The sequence below is a fragment of the Zingiber officinale genome, chromosome 4B, assembly GCF_018446385.1.
Source record: "Zingiber officinale cultivar Zhangliang chromosome 4B, Zo_v1.1, whole genome shotgun sequence".
NCBI lineage: Eukaryota > Viridiplantae > Streptophyta > Magnoliopsida > Zingiberales > Zingiberaceae > Zingiber > Zingiber officinale.
Window position 1 is genome coordinate 135674970 of NC_055993.1, and position 22514 is coordinate 135697483.

Sequence of the window (22514 nt, forward strand, 5' to 3'; positions counted from 1 at the left end):
TTTTATTGAACTCTCAATTTATGTTTGTTTGATTGAATATTATAAATTTAATTATTCATTTTAAAAAGTTTATTTATTATTTATCATATTGACAAAAATTTTATTGATCAAAATGGTTCACAAGTTTTATCTGTGAATATTATTTATAAATATTATATACAAACTTTATTTGTGTTCATCAACTGTTTACTATCCTTATTCATGAATAATAATGAATTGAATATATCTTCAAATTGATTCATGAATATTAATGAATTAAATATATGTTTAAATTTATTTATTTAATTAATTTTATATGTATATTGACAGGCATAAATAAGTTTTTATCAAGCTGAACATTAAATTTACTCATGATCATTTGATTCATTTATATCCCTACCAACAATTCATTGATAACACTACGTTTGTTCATTAAGACTAGCATCTGTCAATTATAAAATGTCTCGTTAAATACTTAATTTTTTTCATGCAAAGAATCATTATGGTAAGATAAATATTCTCCATGATTTATCTCTTTTTAGAGAATAGAGTGCAGACTATACGAACATGATGGCTTCATCTTTTTTGCTCCAATTAAGAATAGCATCTACTATATATATTTTTTCCTAGAATGGAGTTCTTCGTGAAGAGGAAAAGGAATTAGTAGATGAAAGTGAGGAGATTGAATAGACATTCTTCACGATCAAAAAGAGGTAACGGAGAAAGTGAATATATATATATATATATATGGCTAAATAAGTTAATAAATAAATTAACAATACGCAGAAAATAAAATTGGCAACTTAATGTTTAATAAACTAAACAATATTAACATATGCTAAATTTTAACGTCACTTTAGCATTATGCTACATTAAATAAAGACTATTAAAACTTTTAAAAAATATTAAAAAAATAACTGCACTGAATTCATGTATTGACTATCAGAGATCAAAAAATAAAAATGAAAAAATATTATATTTCCAAAAATCTTTTATGCAAGCATAGATAAACAGTTACCTTCGTATTAACCCTAAAACAAATTAACAAGAGCGTTGAGGGCAAACACAGTCACGTTTTCCCACTATAAACAAACATTTGCCTGTAAAATTTCTCTAGACCTTTATGCCTCTTTTTTTTTTTTTGCTGTGATTCCTATCTTTAAAAAGTGTAGGTCAATGTAGTGTTCCTAACATCCCGCAATGAAAACTAAAAAAACAAAAAATTAAGAAAAAGATGACAATTATTTCTTGTATCCATGAACATCCAACTCGCCACTTGATCATGATACGAATGGCCTAACCAACAAGCCTTTGAATAACCTACCACAAGGCCTTTGAATAACCTACCACAAGTAAACTTTTATCCGAACTAATAAAACACTCTACAAAGATAAACTACAAAAAAAAAAAAAAAAGAGAGAGAGAGTAGCATCCAGGAGGTTCAACTTCCTCAATTATCGAATGGCTAACTAAAAGCAAGCATGCCAATGCAGGCACATGAAGAAATCGCAGCTCAAAGCGAAATCAATGTTCTCCCTCATTCATCCCTGTGGAGCGCCATTGCTGTTATCTGAAGTCCCTTCCTTTTGGGTTTGAGAAGCCATAAACCTTGGTTTAATCTCGGCAGACGATTGCCTCTGCAACGGTTGTCCCTGATACTGCTGTGGACGTTGTTGCTGCGAATGCAAGTGAAGTTGCTGAAGTTGGTGGGCAGCCATGAGAGATTGTGATGGAGGAGTTTTGTGGTAATACTGCTGGTTGACTCCGAAAGAAGATTGCCCGTAATTTACCATCTGCCCACTGTTAGCAGCTGCAGTCCCGGTTGCAAGTTTCAGACGTTGAACCTCGTCCCTCAGCGTTTCATTTAGTGCTGCACAAGGAAGTTTGAATATATATCATAGATTTATGAGTTAGAAAATACTTTATGGGAACCAAGGAAAAATCAACTATATTGAAAATCAAAAGGGATGGACTAGTTCAACCGATCTGATGGAGAGGACCTCCTTCATAATTAGTACCCAAAACCAGTTTGGTCAACGCCCCAACCGTTTAATTTCAACTGGTTATTCCTATATTTAGTACATGTTGAAGGTGTTACAAGTCATTAGATATTTATAGTAGATTTACTCCCATATTAGATGATGTTTTGCATTTAGAATTCAGAGTCCTACACATAAAATAGCGATCAATATGATATTATTCTCTTGCCACCTTCATCGATAGGTTTTCTAGAATAATCCACCTAGATGGAGGCTGCTGAGGTCAGCAATTGCACCTCTGGTCAGCAATTGCTCCTCTCATCCATCAACCTTTCTGCAGACATCACATTGCGCGTCCATCTTGAGTCCTCGCCGTGCTTGCTTCTATCTCACTTAAGCTACTCACACAAAGTGACATGAGCCAGCAGAAGATGGATTCCTATCCATCCCATGACTGCTCGCTTGTTCTGGCAGTTCCCGTCATGATGGATTCCATTTCTCATGCTAATACACCAGATTTCCATAAATCTCCTTGCGACCTCTTCCTCCTTGCCTCTTATCCACGATGGATGACTAATGACTTCCCAATTTGAGTTTGTTGCTAAAAAAAACATGCCAGTAAAGGTAAAGGCACTACACTCGCCTCTTTTTTCCTTGTTGCCACATTAAAGCTCCAACATCAGGCCCACATCAAGCAAATGCATGCTTCTTGCAAACTGTTGTTTAGTCAGTCTCCTAATTTATCCTGCATTGTATTAAAAGCCTGTGAAGACCTTCACCTGAACAGTACTTAATTCTTTGAAAGAAAGAATCTGATTCTCAGTCGGCTCTGTTCAGCAGAGGAATAAGTTGTGATGTCCATCTTCACTCCAGATCTCATCTTATTCTTCCTGTGCTCATTGTCTCCCACAAAACAGTAAATTTTATCGGTCCCAGGACCCACATTGAGTGCTTTCCAAGGCCTTCATTGAGTGTTTTCCTCCTCCCTTTCATTCGCCAATCTTCCGTTGTCAATGCTGCCTCAAGGAGAAACTGACTGCTTCATCCCTATTAACATTATTGAGATCAAAGGAACTGACACCTACCTGTTTTGATGTCGTACTTTTATTTTCCAATTTGCAAAATGTTTTGTAGTTTATGCAACAAGGTGAACACATAGAATCTATGCTTCAACTTGAGGGAAGCATTAAACTTATTATAAATAGTTAGTTATGTATAGTGGGTTTAGGATTTATAAAGTACTACATACCTTATAATAGTTTAAGATCTACAAGAAGTACCACCATCATAATGGATTTATGTTTGTCTCAACTAGTTCAAGTTGTTTGTATGAACTTATGCCTTCATTGACCTCTATATAAGGTTAAAGGGGCAGCCCGGTGCACTAAACTCCCGCCGATACGGGAGCATGGGAAGAGTCTATTGTACGACCCTTCCCCAAGACCCCTATGCGAACTTATGCGTTCATTGACCTCTATATAGGTTATAACTGATAATATTCAAATTTATTAAATTATTTTTATTATATTGACTAATCTTTTCTTTAGCCTCCCTCCATTCCTTAACCCTATATTACTATTATAACTATAGAATAGATTGATTGTTTTTGAACTAGTATGTATCATCTCAACCTATTTATCATTGGTGTCACACCTAATTGCTTTCAGATATTATTCAATTTCACAAAATAATGTGAATAATTAGAAGGCCTCCCCTCAACCATCTTCTTCACCAAGCTTCCAAACTTCAATTTCTTCCACTAACTCGTTTGAAGTTCAACCACCACTTGTAATCATCTTCCCTAGAGTTCCTTCCTTGCTACTAAGAGATTTGTTGTTGCACAGAGCTGTCATATTGACATCCTACCATAGAGGTTGCTACCCAAACCACACTTTACAGTAGCTATGATCTCATTTAATCCTAGTGGTGTTCCCTTGAGCATCACTTCCTTTCGAAGCCAAGGCAAGCCTTTTTCTATAAGCCCCACTTTCAAAGGACAAATTTTTGGCATTCTTACCAAGCTACTTAATGAAACTCGAATAAGTTTGTGCAACAATTTAGGCATGGTAGAGAGTTGCATTCCAACTTGGAGGGGAGTATTAGAAACAATAGTTATACTGTTATTTTAGTATTAAGTGGTGAGATTTGGATTTTATATATGCAAATTTTCTTCTAATTATCAGTAAAGAATAAGAAATCCTATATCTCAACTGTGATCTTTAAAAAAAACAAATAGCAGGAATAGAGAAAGAAACCCTAGAAGACAAGCTTAAAATTTTGAAGATTAGTATTAACCAAGAGGTTAGTTATTAATATTAAAAATCAAAGATAAAAGCCTTACCATCCTGCAGATGAACTTGCTGCTCCATGGTCTGTACCCGCAGCTTCAGTTCGTTGTTTTCAGAATTCAGACCAGTGTTGTCTCTCTGTCAAAGCAAACCAGCAAGCATAACTTCAAGTGAATAAAAGAAAAAGATTGTGAACTAATTGCAAGCAGAATCTGATAAGAAAATGGTGAACTACTTTTAATGCCAATTCACGTGGTGCAAAGTTCTATAAACTAAATGCATGCTTGATTTGCAAGACAAAATCTAGTTCACTATCTATAGTAGCAATAGACAGAATTAATTTATTCATAAAAAAAAAATAGACAGAATTAATTTTAGAAAAAAAAACTGCTTAACTAAGCCTTCCATCAACTTAAGTATTGCTATTCTGACTTCTTTGGTCTTTCTAAAAATGTGATGGGAAAGTTTCTTCCTTGCAGAGAATCTCATAGATATTTATCTCGCCCGATGGCAATGGCTTGCTCTGCTCTCTCCATCTCTGCCTCCGTTGTAAACAATGCAGAGAAAGGTTGTCGGCAACACATTCTGAAGTCCCTTCTTGAATCATGCTTCAGACACAGAAATGATAATTTTCCATGCCAAAAAAAGCACAACAATCCCTTGCCAAGGTATTGACTCATGCAGAGTGCATAGACAAACACAAACTCATTGTTCACGTGTCACCCTTACACACATGCCAAGCAGACAATGTTGCTCATTGAACTACCTGATTATGAACTTTAGAAAGTAAAACATAATTAATTACCAGTATTTAAAAAAAGAACACAGAAGTATTACTTTTCTTCAAAAGATATCAAAACCACAAGGGCAGTGGAAGTTTTCTTTTAAGATCTCAGAAAAGAAGACACTGACTAAATTTCAACGGCCATGTTGGTGGACTTTGAATGGAAATTCTCAATCAATTCAATTAAAAGATTTAAGTTTCATGGAATCATATCTTATTAGTGAAGACCTATGGAATGTGGTTGGTGACCATACAACCAAGGAACCTTAAGGTGACTACCCAAATATGCTTAAAAGGTGAAATAATCAAATGAAAAGGCATATTTGTGCTAAAGAGACAGATCTCCCATGATCTCTTTGAACAGATTATTAGGTGCAATTGATGGACTGCTCAATAAGAATAATTTGCTCATGTGCAATATTTGGAGAATGATTTGGCTAACACAAATTAAGGTAGCATGCCAATTTCTCAACATTTATTGAAGATTAAAAAGTTATGCACGGTGAATTAACTTTTGGATCAAGAAGAAACTATATCTAAAAAAGGATGAAGCAACATATGACTTATGGTCTTTGAATGGGTATTCATCCTTTATCATGTCCACTTGAAGGATGTCAAAAATAAAAACTTTGGTAGAGTTGGAGAATCTTATTACTTCTCAAGAATCATTATCTCACTAAATGATGGGCAATTCACCTGAAGGTGGTGAAAGAGAAGCCCTTTTTTCTGCATAATGAAAGGAATGATAAGAAGAATGTTGACAAAAAGGAACTTTCTTCTAAGAAAGGCGGCAACAAAAATAAGATCAAGTGTTCTCATTGTGGCAAAGCTGTTCATATAAAAGGAAATTGATGAGTTAAACTCAAGTAAATGTCACAAACAACAATCTTATTGTTGATGGATTGTTAATTTCAGATAGAATGCCCACTGACTGATGATGATTCAAAGTTTACTAGCATTCATTCTTATGAAGAGAATGATGCAATGGCCATGTTAAATAATACAATCCATCAAGTGTCATAGTCCAATCAAATGATTAGTAATCTTAGGAGTGCATATCATGTGTAGGTATAAAGAAAAATCTATTTTCCATGACTAAGACTGTTAGAATAATTATAAGGGTATTGTTGTCTTTTGGTGTATATCTTCCTTCCTATATAAATGCCTAACTCATGGTTCCCAAAACATGAGATTTAGGGTTTTGCTTTTGTTCATGGTATCAGAGCCAAAAATTAAAGCCCTAATTTCTTTACTCCTTGCGCCTCCGCCGCCTACGCCCAAGACGAGTTCCTCCTTCCCTACGGCGTTCTCTCTCGCGCCTCCTCACTCGTACGTTCCGACAACCGCGGACAGCCGACGCCGACAGCCGCGATTTCCACAGCGCAAAGCATTGCGCTGCCGGGACAGCGCATCCGACCACCGGACGTTGTTCCTCCGCTGTCACGGACTCGGAGCTAGTAACCGCACGAGCGATCGGCGTTGTTCTTGCGCGCTGATAGTTGGCGTCGCTCCTCAGTACGCTGCAGACGCCGGTACTGAGTCTCACCAGTTCCCGATCCCACCCACAGAAAGGATCCCTTAGCCAGCGACGCGGTCTTCCTCCGCTCTGCGCCGCAATCATCGGCGGCGGTTGGAACATCAAGGACAAGCACTACTGGGCCTCTGGCGGATACACGGCGGCGCCGCTGTTCGCCATCGCTTTGGCGTGGTTCATCAGTTTTGGGGTGGTCTTGCTGGTTTTTCTGCCTCTCTCCCCGCGCCGTGTACGCACTGTCCCTCATCCTCCTCGTACTTTTCACCAACGTCGAGAAGCTCCGCCTGCTTCCCAAGTGCCGGCACGCCTTCCACCTTGATTGAGTTGATCGGTGGCTGGAATCCCACTCCAGCTGCCCTCTTTGCCGCGTCAAGATCAAAGCAGAAGACGCCACGTTGATTTCCTCTGCCTTGTCACCAACAGTTCTATTCATGGCTACATCTGGCGCCCCAAAGCTAGATACCTCAATCTTTACCAACCATATCACTGCACCTCTTTCTTCCGAGCAGTTGGATGGTAAAAATTATATCTCTTGGGCATCTCACATTGAGCTTTGGCTTGTTGGACAGGGTTATGAGGCGCATCTCACTCAAACTGAAGAAGATGTTCAAGTCGCCGATCTTCCTATGTGGAAGAAGGTTGATGCTCAGTTATGTTGTATTATCCGAGCCACCATCCATCCATCTCTCAGGAATGTCTTCCGTACTCACAAAACCTGCAAAGCTATTTGGACACAAGCTCAACAACTCTTTACAAACACCTCTCGGCGACTCTATCAAGTTTGTGAAGATCTCATGACCATCCTCAGCGCCCATCAGATTAAGGATTCAATGTCAACTTATTTGGGTTCAGTCTCTAGCCTTCTTTGTGACTTCAATGAACTGCTCCCACCTGCGGTCGATCCTGTTGAAGAGCTTGAAAATCGAAAGAAATTTTTTATTTCTCTGGCTTTATATGGTCTGCCCACAGATTATTCTCATGTCCGTGACCAGATCCTGGGCAGCCCCACAGAAGCTACCATGGAGAATACCTGGGCGACTCTTCTCCGTATCCCGGCCAAAGTCTTGCCGATGCCTTCTTCTGTTCCTGTCGACTCGTCAGCTTTGGTCTCTCGACACAAAGGACCTCCATCTCGTAAGGGTGGCAAAGGTCGTCCTTGGTGTGATCACTGCCACCGACTGGGACACACAATTGATAAGTGCTGGAGTCTACATGGCTGTCCTCCTCGTGCTGCTCAGGTCGTTCAGAGTTCTGTTGCTCCTTCAGCTTCCACTTCACAGTTAACACCGGATTCGACTCCGACACCTTCCTATACTGACTTTCTGAAATAGTTTGAAGATCGTCAGGCTTCAGGTTCCACTGCTACCATTGCACACGCCGGTACTTCCTTTGCTGGCATATCTCGTTCTTTGGGTTCTTGGGTTCTTGATTCTGGGGCCACCGATCATATCACTGGTAATAAATCCTTATTTTCCTCCCTCACTGCTTCTGGTAATTTGTCAATGGTCACCATGACCAATGGTTCCCAAACTCAATCCCAAGGTATTGACATTGTTCATCCTTCTTCATCTCTTTCCATTCATAATGTTCTTTATGTTCCCGACGCTCCCTTTAATTTATTATCGATAAGTCAACTTACTCGATCTCTTGATTGTATCATTTCTTTTACTAATACGTCTGTTTCTTTACAGGACCGGAGTACGGGGAGGATGATTGGCTTCGGATGTGAATCTCATGGCCTATATAGGCTTCAACAACCCTCTTTTGTTGGTTCGGCGACGACATCTCCACTACTTATTCATGCTCAGTTGGGGCATCCAGTTCTTAATAAGTTAAAACAGTTGCATCCTAGTCTTTCTCACTTAGAGTCTTTATCTTGTGAGTCATGTCAATTAGGTAAGCATGTTCGTAGTTCTTTTTCTCCTCGTATTGAGAGTCGAGCTATGTCTCCTTTTGCTTTGGTTCATTCTGATGTTTGGGATCCGAGTCGTGTTTCTTCTACAATGGGGTCAAGGTATTTTGTTACTTTTATAGACGATTTTTCCTGTTGTACATGGTTATATCGAAGGATCGTTCGGAATTGTATTATATTTTTGAATCCTTTTTTCTTGAAATAAAAACTCAATTTGGTACTTCCCTTTGAACTTTGCAAAGTGATAATGCAGGCGAGTATTTATCTACTCAATTTCGTACCTTCTTGACATCTTATGGTGTGTTGCATCGCATGTCTTGCTCTCATACCCCTCAACAGAATGGGGTTGCAGAACGCAAGAATCGCCATCTCCTTGAAACCACTCGAGCTCTTCTTCTCCATTCTAATGTTCCTCATCAGTTTTGGGGTGATGTCGTACTTACTGCATGTTATCTCATCAATTGCATGTCTTCTTCCACTCTCCGGGGTAAAATACCTCATCAGGTACTTTATCCGCATCAGCCTCTTCATCCTCTACCACCTCGGGTCTATGGTTCTATATGTTTTGCTCATGCTCTTGATCCCGGCATTGAAAAACTCTCTCCACGGTCTCATAAGTGTGTCTTTCTTGGGTATCCACGGTCTCAGAAAGGGTACAAGTGTTATTCCCCTACTCTTCATCGGTACTTCATCTCTGCTGATGTCACATTCTTTGAGTCGGTTTCTTTTTTTGGTCCTTCCGCTTCACAGGCCGAGGTTTCTCCTCCTCCACCTGTACCAGTTACTATCTTTTGTCCTCCGGAGGCGTCTCTATCATCTCCAGCCTCATCTCCTCCTTTGCAGGTTTATCAGCGTCGTCCACGTTCTGCTTTGCCGCCGACCAACACTGACACTGCTGTGGGCACATCCTTGGAGCCAAGTCCTTCGCCGTTTCCTCCGGTCCCATCTCCTGACTCTGATGTTCCTATTGCACTTCGAAAGGGTATGCGTTCCACTCGTAATCCTTCTCCTCACTATGTTTCGTTGAGCTATCATCATCTTTCCCCATCCTATTATTATTGTCTGTCTTCCTTGTCATCTGTCTCTATTCCAAAGACTGCAGGTGAAGCCTTTGCCCATCCAGGATGGAAACAAGCTATGCTTGATGAAATGAGTGCTTTACAGAGCAGTGGGACTTGGGACCTCGTTCCTCTACCTCCTGAGAAGTCAGTGGTTGGTTGTCAATGAGTGTTTACGGTAAAAGTTGGTGTAGACGGCACGGTTGATCGGCTTAAGACTCGTCTTGTCGCTAAAGGCTATACTCAGGTATTTGGATTGGATTATGGAGACACCTTTTCTCCTGTTGCAAAGATGTCTTTTGTCCGTCTTTTCCTATCCATTGCTGCAATTCGTCATTGGCCCCTTCATCAATTGGACATCAAAAATGCATTCTTACATGGTGACCTGCTCGAGGAAGTCTACATGGAGCAACCTCCGTGTTTTGTTGCTCAGGGGGAGTCTTCTGGTCTTGTATGTTGCTTGCGGAAATCTTTATATGGTCTCAAGCAGTCACCCAGAGCATGGTCCAGTAGATTTAGTACCATAATTCAACAGTTTGGCATGACTCGAAGCAAGGCTGATCATTCTGTCTTTTATCGTCACTCAACTACTGGTTGCATCTATGTAGTGGTTTATGTTGATGATATTGTCATCACAGGTAATGATCATCTTGGGATTTCACAAGTAAAACAACATCTTTTCAAACATTTCCAAACAAAGGATCTCGGCAAACTCAAATATTTTCTAGGGATAGAAGTGGCACAGTCTAAAGATGGGATCATTATATCCCAAAGGAAGTATGCAATGGATATTCTGGAAGAAACAGGAATGTTAAACTCAAAGACAGTCGATAATCCCATGGATCCTAATGTCAAGCTCCTAACAAATCAGGGGGAGCCTCTTTCAGATCCTGAACGGTACAGGCAATTGGTAGGGAAACTAAGCTATCTTACTATCACTCGTCCGGATATCTCATTTGCAGTAAGTGTAGTAAGTCAGTTTCTTAGCTCTCCGTGCAAAGAACATTGGGATGTCATGACTCCCATTATTCGATATATCAAGGGTGCACCAGGAAAGGGTCTTCTATATGAAGGCAAAGGACATACTCAAGTCATGGGGTATTCTGATGCAGATTGAGCAGGATCTCCCTCTGATAGAAGATCTACTTCTGGATTTTGTATATTTGTTGGAGGGAACCTTGTTTCTTGGAAAAGCAAAAAGCAGAATGTTGTGGCAAGATCCAGTGCAGAGGCAGAATATCGAGCTATGGCTATTGCTAGTCAAGAACTTATATGGTTAAAACAGTTACTTCAGGAACTTAGGTTTGGAGAGGTTACACAAATGTCACTCATATGTGACAACCAGGCCACTATGCATATTGCTTCAAATCCAGTCTTCCATGAGAGGACAAAGCATATTGAAGTTGACTGTCACTTTGTCAGAGAGAAAGTCATATCTGGAGAAATATCTACTAGTTTTGTCAACTCAAATGATCAGCTAGCAGATATATTCACTAAGTCACTTAGAGGCCCTCGAATTGACTACATATGTAACAAGCTTGGTGTATATGATCTATATTCTCAAGCTTAAGGGGGAGTGTTAGAATAATTATAAGGGTATTTTTGTCTTTTGGTGTATATCTTCCTTCCTATATAAAGGCCTAACTCATGGTTCCCAAGACATGAGATTTAGGGTTTTGCTTTTGTTCAAAGACAATGAGCATAAATCATCATGTTCTTTTTGAACCAAAAAAGATTGGAGTCACTCAAGAAAGTTGAGAAGGTGAACATCCTTTCCGCCGTCCAATTTGGTGGACTTGTAAGTTCTATAAGCACATAGTTATTATATTGAGAAGATGCCCAAAAAAGAAGTTGCAACTATTTGAGATGCAAAACTTCATAGTGTTGATATGAACAACTTGAAGACAATAATGGTCAAGAATCTGGTTTGCAAGCTTCCCAATCTTTCTCTTTTTAGTTATGACGTTATGTAAAAGTTGTTAATATGGAAAAGCACATTGGAAATTTTTTGGACATTCTCTTTTAAGATGTAAGGTCTTGTTGAACCTTAATCACAAAGATTTAGTGGGTCCAAGACAAACTCCTTCACATTTTGGTTCTTGATATATGCTTTTATTTCTAAATGTTTCACAAGATACACTTGAACATATTCTGTTAAGGAAAAAAATATCTGAATTTCAAGAGTTCAGGATGACCATTAAAATTGTAACATAAAATAAGAAAAGAAAATTGTGAAGTGATAACAATGTTGAATTGACCTTGAACAGGTTCTTATCATTTGACAAGGAACAAGGCCTTAGAAGAGATTAGCATATGTGTATACACCACGATAAAATTGTGACAGAAAAAAATTAGACATTTTATGAAAACTTTCAGATGTTGAGAAAAATTTATGTATCCTTACTAATTTTAGCACATAAGCTTTCAGAAATAAGAAAAATTGAATTCTCTAGTTTAATAAAAATGAAGTCGCCTTACTATTGAGTTCTAAGTGTCAAACATTTGTAAGGTATTTGGTTCTCTATGCATTAATGTGTCTGACTTTTAAGCAAAGAAAGCTAGAAGTGAAGGCTATAAAAAAATGTATTTTCATCAGTTATTATGCATGAAGCAAAGGAAAAAAGTGTATGGATTCAAAAGCACATTAATCTTTGTTTTTAGATGTGTTGCCTTTCATAAAGCTACTTCTTATTTCCCTCGCCCAAGTGTTATTTAAAGGATATTGGCTTAAATCATGAAGGTGAGAAGATGATAAATCAATTTGGTGGTCAAATTGCCTATGTCATGTTGTATTCCTATGGTTCTAAAATCATCCTCTACTCTGAACTGCTCCTCAGCTAGATAGCGCAAAGTAGACCAGCCCACAGGCCAGGTCCAAACCTTAACTAGGCCAACAGGCCGACTACCCCTTGACCCAGTTTGATGGGGACCGAAACCATAATAAATATGACCTTATTAGTTATTTTTAATAAATTATAATAATAACAGAACATTATTGACCTGATAATCATAATATGACATCATGATAATATATTTTGTGTTACTACTATAATTTTATTAATTTTGTTAACATAATTTTATCACAATGATATATTTTTTGTTACTATTCAAATTTTATATAAAATGCTGGTGTTAGTTTGATTTTTAATGAAACAATATATATTTAAAATTGATTTAATTTTCTCTTCTTTGATTTTTTTGCCCATAATTACTCTGATTTCAATAATCCCAGAGATATGATACAATAAATACATAGATATTATGACCGTCCTATGGCTATATCAATTTCGACAACCATCATTACTCCCATTTAGAAAGAGATACTTGGTAGTGCAACATGGACCAAAAAGTTTAGTTCTGAGGTGATCCAAAATTTCAATTTCAATAAATTAAATAAGAATGCATACGTACCTGTAACATGGTTAACTGAGCTGATAAAGTTGTAGCTTCTGTCTGTAGGGTCATTATTTTCCGCTCCAGTTCTGAAATGTACCGCATCTTCCTTTCTTTTGACCTAGCAGCTGACTGTCTATTGGCCCAGACTCTATCAAATATTTTAACAAATTTCTTAGATAAGAGGTTTTACCAGAGCGTAATAGGAAATTAGAAAAATATAGAACCACCTTTGGAGATGATCTACATAAGATGTTCGTGCAGAATTAGTACTGTCTTTAAAAGCTTTATGGACTTAACAGAATATTGAAGCAGAGTTAAGTAATCATCCCGATGTATAAAACTGTCATGCTACATCTAGTAATTCGCTAACAGAAAACCAAGTAAATTTGCTAAAACACTCTAAATAAAATTTCCCAATTAATTCCTTACCCATAAGGACGCAATGAGAGTAGTGTTTCAGTTGTAATTAGAAAATCCCAACAAATACAACTTTAAAACCAAAAGCTTGCAAAGATATCAGAGTTGTAGAAAAAATGGATAAAGATAAACAAGAAAACACATTTCTAAATCAAACAAGACCCTTCTCCATTTGTATACTTTTGTCCAGAGGCAACTCCTCAGATAACAGATGAGTAAGAATTACACCTACCAAAACAACCAAGAACCCGTAATCTGATTTTCATCAGTTTACTACTTGTTCTTCGTTTACATGTCTACTACTCAGACCAAATTAACCAGACTAAAAAAACATTAATTCACTAGGATAATTTTTCTGGAACTGAAAAAACCTAAACCACACAGTTATAGAAACCATGAGCATACCTACAGAAGGAATACAAAACAAACGTTCCACAAAGAAACATAGCAAACAACTCTTGGCCGGAATTTTAATGAACTAGTCCCAAAGTAAACCTCAACAAGTGCGTCCAAATGAATCTTTCCAACATCAACCCATCGCATAGAATTCGATGGCCTGCCTAATTTTCCGTCAACTAAAGCAACAAATAGAATCCTTCTTGAGATGAAATTTGGAAGTAAAATGATAAATGTAGTGAAACAAGGATGCAAGAGAATTTCAAGATATCTTGAGCATGACTAAAAATCTGAACTAGAAGGAGAGTAGGAATTCTTTTTCTCATTTATCTCAGGTTTTCTATTTTAAATTACAAAATCATTGCAAAGTAACATTGAGATCTTTTTGTAAATGTTACAAACAGCAAGTTTGTGAGTCCACTATGATGAAGTAATGTTCCACCTCATTTAGTTCACCTGTAGACAAAATTTTCATTTTTGAATAGATAGATTAGAAAATATGTCCTTGTCTTTGATTCCTTGCTATTTAACACAAGTGTTAACTTCATTTCAGGACAACAATCAGCATTAGTCTGCCTACATTGACATTCATCAGAAAACATTAATGTACTTTGTTTTTTTCTTAAAGCCTTGTCCATTTGACACGTTGGAGGAAACATTAGGTAATGTGCAAAAACACTTGAGTAAATTTTGGCTTTCAAATAGAATTTAGAAAAGTGGCATGCTACATATCAAACCTCTTTGCTCGCTTTGGATCCACAAGAGCAAGTTCAGCAAGTTTGGCAGCTGAAATGGCCTTCTTTTCCTCAACCAACGACATTCCACCCGCACCTGATGCCAATATCTCTCGCTTGATAGTGGTAGATCCATCAAATGATTGGCTATGTTGATGCCTAATCCTTGGCCTCTCGCTAGAAGTTTCAGCCACATTCTCAGCATTAGCACCCACAGATCCAGTGGCCAAAGTTTCGCTCTCTAGCAGATCCAATACTGAGGACGCAGATGATGAAGCTATCTTGTCCATATCAAGATACATAGAGATCAAATCTTCGTCAATCTCTTCTGACAACGATGGGCCCTCTCCGGCCCCTACAATGCCTAGGTCACTGTCAAAGCTAATGTCATCTGGGAGGCTCAATATCTCTGAGTGAGCTCGCCGGTGGCCGTTGCTTCTCCGAGGAAAATCAGGCATTCGCTTGATGTCATGACTGAACTGCCTATCATCACGATCGTCACTGGGATTAGAAGACGAAGAAGGCGCACCAGCCTTGGCAGGAAAGCTGCTCGAAGTCAAAGCAGTTGCGAATGCGCCGTACCGAGATGGCGAAGGCGGCGGCAAACCGCCAAAACCACTGCTCTCATCGCCGGCTGATTTATCTTTCTCCATGACTACGAACAGTAAATACAATTAAAAACATAAATCGAATCGAAGTTCCCACAAACCCTAACATCAACAACGATTAAAAATTTCCATGGAAAAGTGATATCCAACTTCAACAACCTGATCCGATGAGTTAGCAAGTTACCGATCTGTTGAAAGGGCGGATGAACGAGAAAGGAATGGATTCGAGAAACCTCTTACCCGATCCTAACCTCCAAGAACCCTCTTGATCAAGGAACAATCGGTAAGCAACTCGGCGGCTCCGACTGAAGACGAAGCGAGGAATCGACGACGAAGAAAGGGCAGCTTCTAGAGGATTCCGCTCACCAGCGAAGGAAACCTTCGCAGTGCTCTTGCAGAATCATGTCGAGCCAAATAAGTTCAGCTAACTCGAGTTGAGTTAAACGGAGCTGGATGATGCTTATTGAGTTTGATCGTGAGATTCGAATAATAAATAGAAATACTAGTATAAACGTATGCCTATCATAATAAATTTATTTTTAAATATATTTCTAAATAACTTTATTTTTTGAACACTTTGATTCATAAATATCAAGGCGTTGAAATTTATTTGAAAATAAAGATTGATAAGTTTTTATTAAATTAAATTAATTTAATTTCAAAAATAATAAAATTTATTTTTTTAATTCTAATTATATGGATGATTATATTTTATCTTCTATTATATAATTATTTATATTTAAATAAATTTTATTTTATTTTATTTTATTTTATTACTAACCAGACTAGTTTGTTTTCTTCTTTTATATCACTTTTAACATGCCTAATTTCTCCTCTAATATTTTTATTTTTTATTATATTCAACTTTTTATTTTTTATTATATTCATCTTTATATGTCTGTGCATTTACTTGAAATCCTACGATAATATTATCCTATGCCTAATGGTTAGAGTTTGAATCGCAAGATAACTTATAATGCAATATAAAATTACATACAACAGGCTGCATTGAGGGAAGTTTCGTGTACCCGTATTCTATGGTGGCAAAAGACGAATACGCTCACCCCCAACGCCCCCGCTAACCCGTCTCAAGGCCAACACGGAGGAGATAAATCACGAGCGACTACTAATCTTTGAAATAATGACTAACACATAAGAGAAATATTTACCTCGACTTTACCGAGATTCCAACCCCAGTGTACCCTTATTCTATGGACTTAGACCTGTAAGGATCCCAGGTGAAAATAAACATGGAGAAATCAAGAGACTGAAAGCAAGCATTAAGTTGGAGAGACTTGCTGTGAAAGAAGATGCTGCAACTGAACTGACGCAAATTATAGCTAAAAACTTAATTGGAAGGGAGTTAAGGGTGAAAGTATCTTACAAAAGACTTGAGCATGTAATTAATGGAAAAGAAAGATCCAAAATAAGAAAATGCGATTGTTCTAAAACATCTGAATTAACAAACCAAACAAGACCTACTGAAATGAAAACAGACAACGATGGCTTGTACCACAAGAACATGAAAGTTTCACGAGAATCAACCCTGTTCGTCTCAAGGGATAAAGCTTGAAATGCTAGGGAAGAAATCAACATGCTTGACAATTTACATCAGAGGTTTGGGGTGGTAAGAAGTTTCTATTCACACATGGAGATCTACAAATAATAATGTTGTCATTACAAGGCATCGAATCACAGTCAATGAGATACATCATTGAGGTGCCTAATTCGAAAAATAACACTTATATAACTGCAAAGATAGGCCACTTGAGTACTCGTTACCGTGGATAAACAAAGAACTCTACAGAGATTTGCATGGAAAATGTTGAAATGCTTAATCCTTCACAAAAGCAACTACAAAGGAGCATCATAGAGGGAATGGTATTGCAGATTGTAGAGTGGCAAATGCTCAGTTGTGCCTTCAAGCTGGAATGAATTGTTCTCTACAGCAAGCTCAACCAATATCTTTGGGTGCTCTGATTTGATCTGCTTCGCCACCATCCTACAGTACACAATAAAAACTATTCAAACTGTTATAATGTCACTACAAGGCGAGTGTATGTGATGTCTGACAGAATATCACAAGACGACCAGAGAATATTGTGATGTGTACTCGACATTCTTCATAAAGGACAGACAATTCTGAATCCTATCGATGAGACAATGATATAGAACTTACATGACATGTTTCTCATTTTAAAAATATTTCAGTTTGCATCCCAGGAATTGGTTTTGCAGAGGGCAACCTAGTGTTATATCAAATAATCTATTTTTTTTCAGAAATTTTGACTAATCTTGCAATGTTAAACGTCCTCACATTTTTGAGCCTTGACATGGAACGAGATGGCATGACTGATGAATTGCCAGCCCTGATTAAAGTGATATGGATAAACAACTTCAGGATTAAGTGATCACAAATTAAGATGCAAATAATTAGCTACAACGTGAAGCCGATGAGCCATCTCTATGCAGGATTTGTTTGCATACCTTGGGTTAAAGCTGCAGCTTGGTGCTGTACCCATTAACTAGTTGTTGCAACAGGTGCTTCTTTTGGATCTTGAGTTGATTCGACAGGTTTTTGATCACGGAATATTTTCCGTCTCCTTTTAGGAGGACCTGGTGCCAGAGGATCCTTTGGGTTCTGAGTAGCCTATATTTTTTCAGATTATCAGGAGAAATGCAATGTGAGTTACACTCATGCAAGTAACAGTAAAGTAGCTAACTATACTTGGAGCACCGGCTGATAGATCCATGGCATCAAAGGTCCATTTCCAAATGTCTGTGGGTCAAATCCACCCTGTAACACAATAAATTATTTAAAGCTCGATAAGAAGTCATACTGAGTATTTGAAAATTTAACATAAACAAAACATAGTAATCACTTATTTTAGGATACCAAAAACAGATTGAGATATTTGTTTCTATAATAGATATGATGTAGTGACCTAGAACTGATGAGCATACTTTTGCACAAAAGTTATATATAGAAAAATTCACTTAGCATGAGATAGCTTTTAACAAGGGATAGGATAGTAGCATGGAAGAAATGAATATTTTAAGACATACCGGGAACATATACACAATGCCTGGTCGAACTGTTGCTTGATTTCCATTCATCGACAAACCAAATTGACTACGAGGCAAGACAGTTGGATTTCCTCCTTCCTGTTGCAAACATAATTTCCAAAAAGGGGTAAGTGATGCCATGTAAATCTGCCAGAGTATTAATGTAGAGCACAAAGACAACATAATGAGAACCATGGGTTTTGTATTTTGTTGTGGCCTGATTTGGGTGGCAAGATATGGAGTTGGAAGAACTTGAAAATCAGTAGCCTTTGTGATTCCTAGAGAAGGCTGCTCATGATGGGTTCAAAAGAGGTTAGCACTAGACGAATCGACAGAAGAATTTATAAATGCTACTAACAGGCAATTCGTGCATCAAATTTGGAGTAAATCCTTACATGTCCCTCATTCAACTGCATAAGACCACCAAGCTGCTGCACTGCATTTCCATTTTCAGATATCACACTAGTTCCAACATTTTGCTTGCGATTCTGGATCAATCGATTTGCTTTAGGAATACGAGGCTTAATCTTGGGCTGTGTATCATCATATGTGTTATCACTTAGAAGAAACTTCTCCATCTCTTTTATTAATCTCAGAGCTAATTGATATTTATCTGACAAGACTCCTACTTCAACAAGTTGAAGACATCGCATTGATAAGTAATCATATCGATCAATTCTATTATTAGCAATGACATCATCTGAAGATTGAGCTAGAACATGCAATCGCTTGAAATCCTTTTTCCACCGGTTGATAACATACTGGGATGGAATTTCATGCACTTGCTGCAACTTGAGCACGGACAAGGCATGCCTGCATAAGATCCCTCTAAACTGAAACGAACCGCATATGCACTGAATCTCCTTCTCTTCTGTGTTGAATAAAACTCCATGGTTCTTGTTCATTGTCCTCTTGCCATCATCAAGAAAAATACATTCCCTGACATCAAAAGTAGATATAGGTCCATCTACCTTGAGCAGTGATGCATGACAGTACATTATGGCCTCAATCTCATCTTGAAACTTCTTAAACATATTAAGTGTGAATACTCTGGAAAGTTGTTCTTCCATGTAAAATTTAGACACAGAAGGTCGTCGCTTGTGAAATGTCTCAAAATCTGCTTGAGCTTCCTTTTCATATTTATCCAGTAATGCCATCTCGTATTTACTAAGAAATTGCTTCAAAGAAGTCTTTGCTTCAATATGGCCATCAAAAAATGCAACTATAGTCTCATTACGCTGGGTGGTAGACATGCCAGCCCAAAATGTTTCTTTTAGATATACAGGGACCCAAGAATGCCGGAATTCATACAATGATCTGATCCATTCATTACCTTGAAGTCCATATATGTCAACCATCCTTGCCCAATCTTCTTCAAACTCATCAGCTGTTAAGGAATCATAGATAGCCTTTTGCATTGCCTTGTTAATGGCTCTATAATCTGCTGACCCACCTAATTTTTCAGGTACTCTTTTCATTATCTGTGACAGGCACATGCGATGGCGAACATTGGGGAGAACTTGAGCAACAGCATTCTGAATGCCCTTGGATTGATCAGTAACAAGGGCCTTGGGGAACTCTCCATACATACATGCTATCCATGCCTTAAACAACCATACATATGTCTCCATGGTGTCATCTGATAGCAAGCAGCAACCCAATAGAACCAACTGGCCATGATGGTTCACCCCAACAAATGTAGCAAGAGGCAAATCATATTTATTTGTCACATATGTTGTATCTAGCATGACGACATCATTGTAATATTGATGTGCAGCCCTTGACCGTGCATCTGCCCAGAAGACATTTCTCACACTCCCTTCCTCATCCAAATCCATGACATTGAAGAAATTTGTATTCTTTGCCTGCATTCGGGTGAAAAAAAGACGAAGGGCTTCAGCATCCCCTTCCCCAAGCTTTAATCTACCTCTTTCCACAAAACTCTTATGCTCACTCTCGCTAAAGAGTAGTTCTTCAAGCGCACTTAATCTATCAAGTGGCATTGTTGGCGGCAATCTTGGCTCATCAGTCTCTCCATTGTTTCGATCAGCACGCTTCTTGGCAGCGCCTGATAACTGCTTATAACAAGTCAAGAACCTTGCCATGGAGGGGCTAACTGGGTGGTTGTGGTCAATGTTCGCCACAACCAAGTGAAGCATCCCATCACCCCATAGCTTAACTTTAATCCTAGCTGGACAATTTGTTTTTGCTGAGTTGCGCTTCCGATACTTGGGCTCTGGTCGCTTCCGGCCCCCTTTGCAGCACATCAATTCTAAGTACAAGCAATGGCCATCTTCCGTGAAGGCAGATCTTCTTATGGCGATGCCAAACCCCACCCGGCGAGCATATCGCTTGTAGAATCTAGACACCTCTTGATGATTTTTGAACACCATGCCCACCTCAGGAACTCTGTCGTCAATTTCATCCCCAACATTATCATCAATCAATTCATCAGCGTCCATTCCTTCAATTCCGTCCATGGCACTATCTCCCGTCACATCCTAAATAGAAATTGAAAATAATAATTCAACAAACAGAATAAATTACATAACTTTCCCATGACAAAACTCCAAAATAAAAAAATCTACCCTGACAGCTTAAAGGAGAGAAAAAGAAGGAAATAAGAAGTAAAACCCTAAATCTGATGCACGAAGTCGTGAGGCTAAGAAGAGCACAAACGGATCACACGGAAAGAAATATGCAAAAGGATGCAGTAGGCAAAAGATTGAAAATTGGCCTGAGGAGGTGAACCGACCTGAGAGTTGAGAGAGAGGGCGGGCCTTCTGGGTTTTCTCTGTCGGGCGCTGGGCCCTTCTATGCCCTGCATCGCCTGCTCAGGAAAAGAGAAATGGATCCTTGTATTGATCGCCGGCGATGTTCTCCGACGAAGCCGAAAAGAATTCGCCGAGGGTTTCCTGGCGGTGAGAGAGAAGAGGGGAGGGAGGGTGGCGGTCGGATCGAGCGTGCCTCTTCTGCGTTCGTAGGAAAGAAGGGTCCCACCTAAACACGTGAGTTGCAAGTGGCGAGGGTAAAAGATTGGGTACAACCGCTTTGTTTAATGAGAAATTAAAAAAGGAACATTCTTATGACTATTTTCGTTAAAAGGGTCTCGTTTTAAAAAGTATTAAAATATTGTATTCTAATTTTTTTAAAAAAAAAAATTATTATACTAACTTTTATCAAAATTATTATAATATATATATTAAATTTATTTAAAATCATTATAATATATATTAAATTTATACAATAAAGGAATTTAACTCAAATCATTTTTAATAATTTTCACTAAACTATATATATCATTATCCAACAGAATGCAGGCTCCGGGAGCTTCGACAGTGAAATATTTAGTATTATAAAGTAACATCGATGGAGATGATGAAGAATATCGTTCCTTTTTTAACATATTATTTCTTTATATTTAAATTTCTAGAGTCACAGAATATACTCCGGACAATAACGTAGTGATGGTTTTTTTTCAATTTTTCAGTAAGAATTGAGTTTCAATATTAATGAATTGATGAATAATTTTTTTTGGTATAATACCTGTGTGACTCATTCCTATGTATTTGTACGCAATGGGATGATCGAGGCCTCGAGTATGTACGTGTAAAATATTATTGGCTTAATCCTAAGTTAAAAAAAACTAAAAATTATTATTACCCCATCCTAAATATATACCCCATAAGTCCATCAATTCCGAAGTTGAAGTACTTAAAATATTATTGACTTAATCCTAAATATATACCCCTGAATGGTAAAATCCAATTAACTTAACCCAAAGTTTAAAAAAATAACAAAAAAAATATAAATTCACCTTTCAGACACTTGGATTTAATCCAAATGACTAGACCTTTGTTGCGCACAAGTCGCACAGCACATGTCGTGTGGTATATCAATTTCTATAATATATATATATATATAATTTTGTTATATTACGGACTCTATCCTGTGAATTGTTACGGACCAACTGCCATGTCATATTATTTTATTTTATTTTATTAAATATTTTCTCTTTCTTAATTTTTTTCTTCTTCTCGCTGTAACGAAGCCCGCGCCTCGTCACCGCTAGGCACCCGCCGCTTGACCACTGCCTCCTGACATGCCGGAATATGGCCGCGATCCCTTTGGATTCCGATCGCGATCGCGTCTGGAATCCGGCGCGATCGCGGCCGGACTCTGGACGCTATCGCGACTGGACGCGATCGTGACAAATTCCGGCGAGATTGCGGCCGGATTCCGGCGCAATCGTGGCCGGAATCTGGCGCGATCGCGTCCAGTCGCGATAGCGCTCGGAATCCGGCCGCGATCGCGCCAGATTCCGGACGCGATCGCGGCTGGATTCTGGACGTGATCGCGACTG

General features: G+C 38.3%; 2 protein-coding genes across 5 annotated transcripts; both read right to left on the bottom strand.

Moving 5' to 3' along the window:
• Positions 1-1202: 1202 nt before the first annotated feature.
• Positions 1203-15517, bottom strand: LOC121976910 (probable transcription factor PosF21). Of its 2 annotated transcripts, XM_042529318.1 has the most exons (6): positions 15326-15517; positions 15060-15132; positions 14481-14960; positions 12946-13078; positions 4300-4384; positions 1203-1849 (listed from the first exon to the last, which is right to left on the bottom strand). In XM_042529318.1, exons 2-6 carry the CDS (start codon positions 15128-15130, stop codon positions 1521-1523), a joined length of 1098 nt encoding a protein of 365 aa, XP_042385252.1. In that variant the 5' UTR covers positions 15131-15132; positions 15326-15517; the 3' UTR covers positions 1203-1520. The 2 variants fall into 2 exon arrangements, with proteins under 2 accessions (XP_042385252.1, XP_042385251.1); XM_042529317.1 differs by having other exon boundaries at positions 14481-15132.
• Positions 15518-16703: 1186 nt separating this feature from the next.
• On the bottom strand, positions 16704-21137 carry LOC121976911 (protein FAR1-RELATED SEQUENCE 6-like). 3 transcript variants are annotated; one of them, XR_006110709.1, is made up of 8 exons: positions 20907-21137; positions 18547-20652; positions 18344-18439; positions 18152-18250; positions 17814-17882; positions 17573-17735; positions 17403-17454; positions 16704-17087 (listed from the first exon to the last, which is right to left on the bottom strand). XR_006110709.1 is itself a non-coding variant. In XM_042529320.1 (7 exons), the coding sequence occupies exons 1-6, from the start codon at positions 20976-20978 to the stop codon at positions 17607-17609; spliced, it is 2571 nt and encodes an 856-aa protein (XP_042385254.1). In that variant the 5' UTR covers positions 20979-21137; the 3' UTR covers positions 16704-17087; positions 17573-17606. The 3 variants fall into 3 exon arrangements, 2 of the variants coding, with proteins under 2 accessions (XP_042385254.1, XP_042385255.1); XM_042529320.1 differs by lacking the exon at positions 17403-17454; XM_042529321.1 differs by lacking the exon at positions 17403-17454 and having other exon boundaries at positions 16704-17106.
• Positions 21138-22514: the final 1377 nt, after the last annotated feature.

Coding starts and splice junctions, on each gene's coding strand:
- LOC121976911 (XM_042529320.1), bottom strand. CDS start 20,978: ATGCAGGGCATAGAAGGGCCCAGCGCCCGACAGAGAAAACCCAGAAGG. Junction 18,440..18,546: donor TGCAGTTGAATGAGGGACAT/GTAAGGATTTAC, acceptor CATCATGAGCAG/CCTTCTCTAGGAATCACAAA. Junction 17,736..17,813: donor TCTATCAGCCGGTGCTCCAA/GTATAGTTAGCT, acceptor GAAAAAATATAG/GCTACTCAGAACCCAAAGGA.
- LOC121976910 (XM_042529317.1), bottom strand. CDS start 15,130: ATGGAGAAAGATAAATCAGCCGGCGATGAGAGCAGTGGTTTTGGCGGT. Junction 13,079..14,480: donor GATCCAAAGCGAGCAAAGAG/GTTTGATATGTA, acceptor AATATTTGATAG/AGTCTGGGCCAATAGACAGT. Junction 4,385..12,945: donor CTCAGTTAACCATGTTACAG/GTACGTATGCAT, acceptor TTGCTTTGACAG/AGAGACAACACTGGTCTGAA.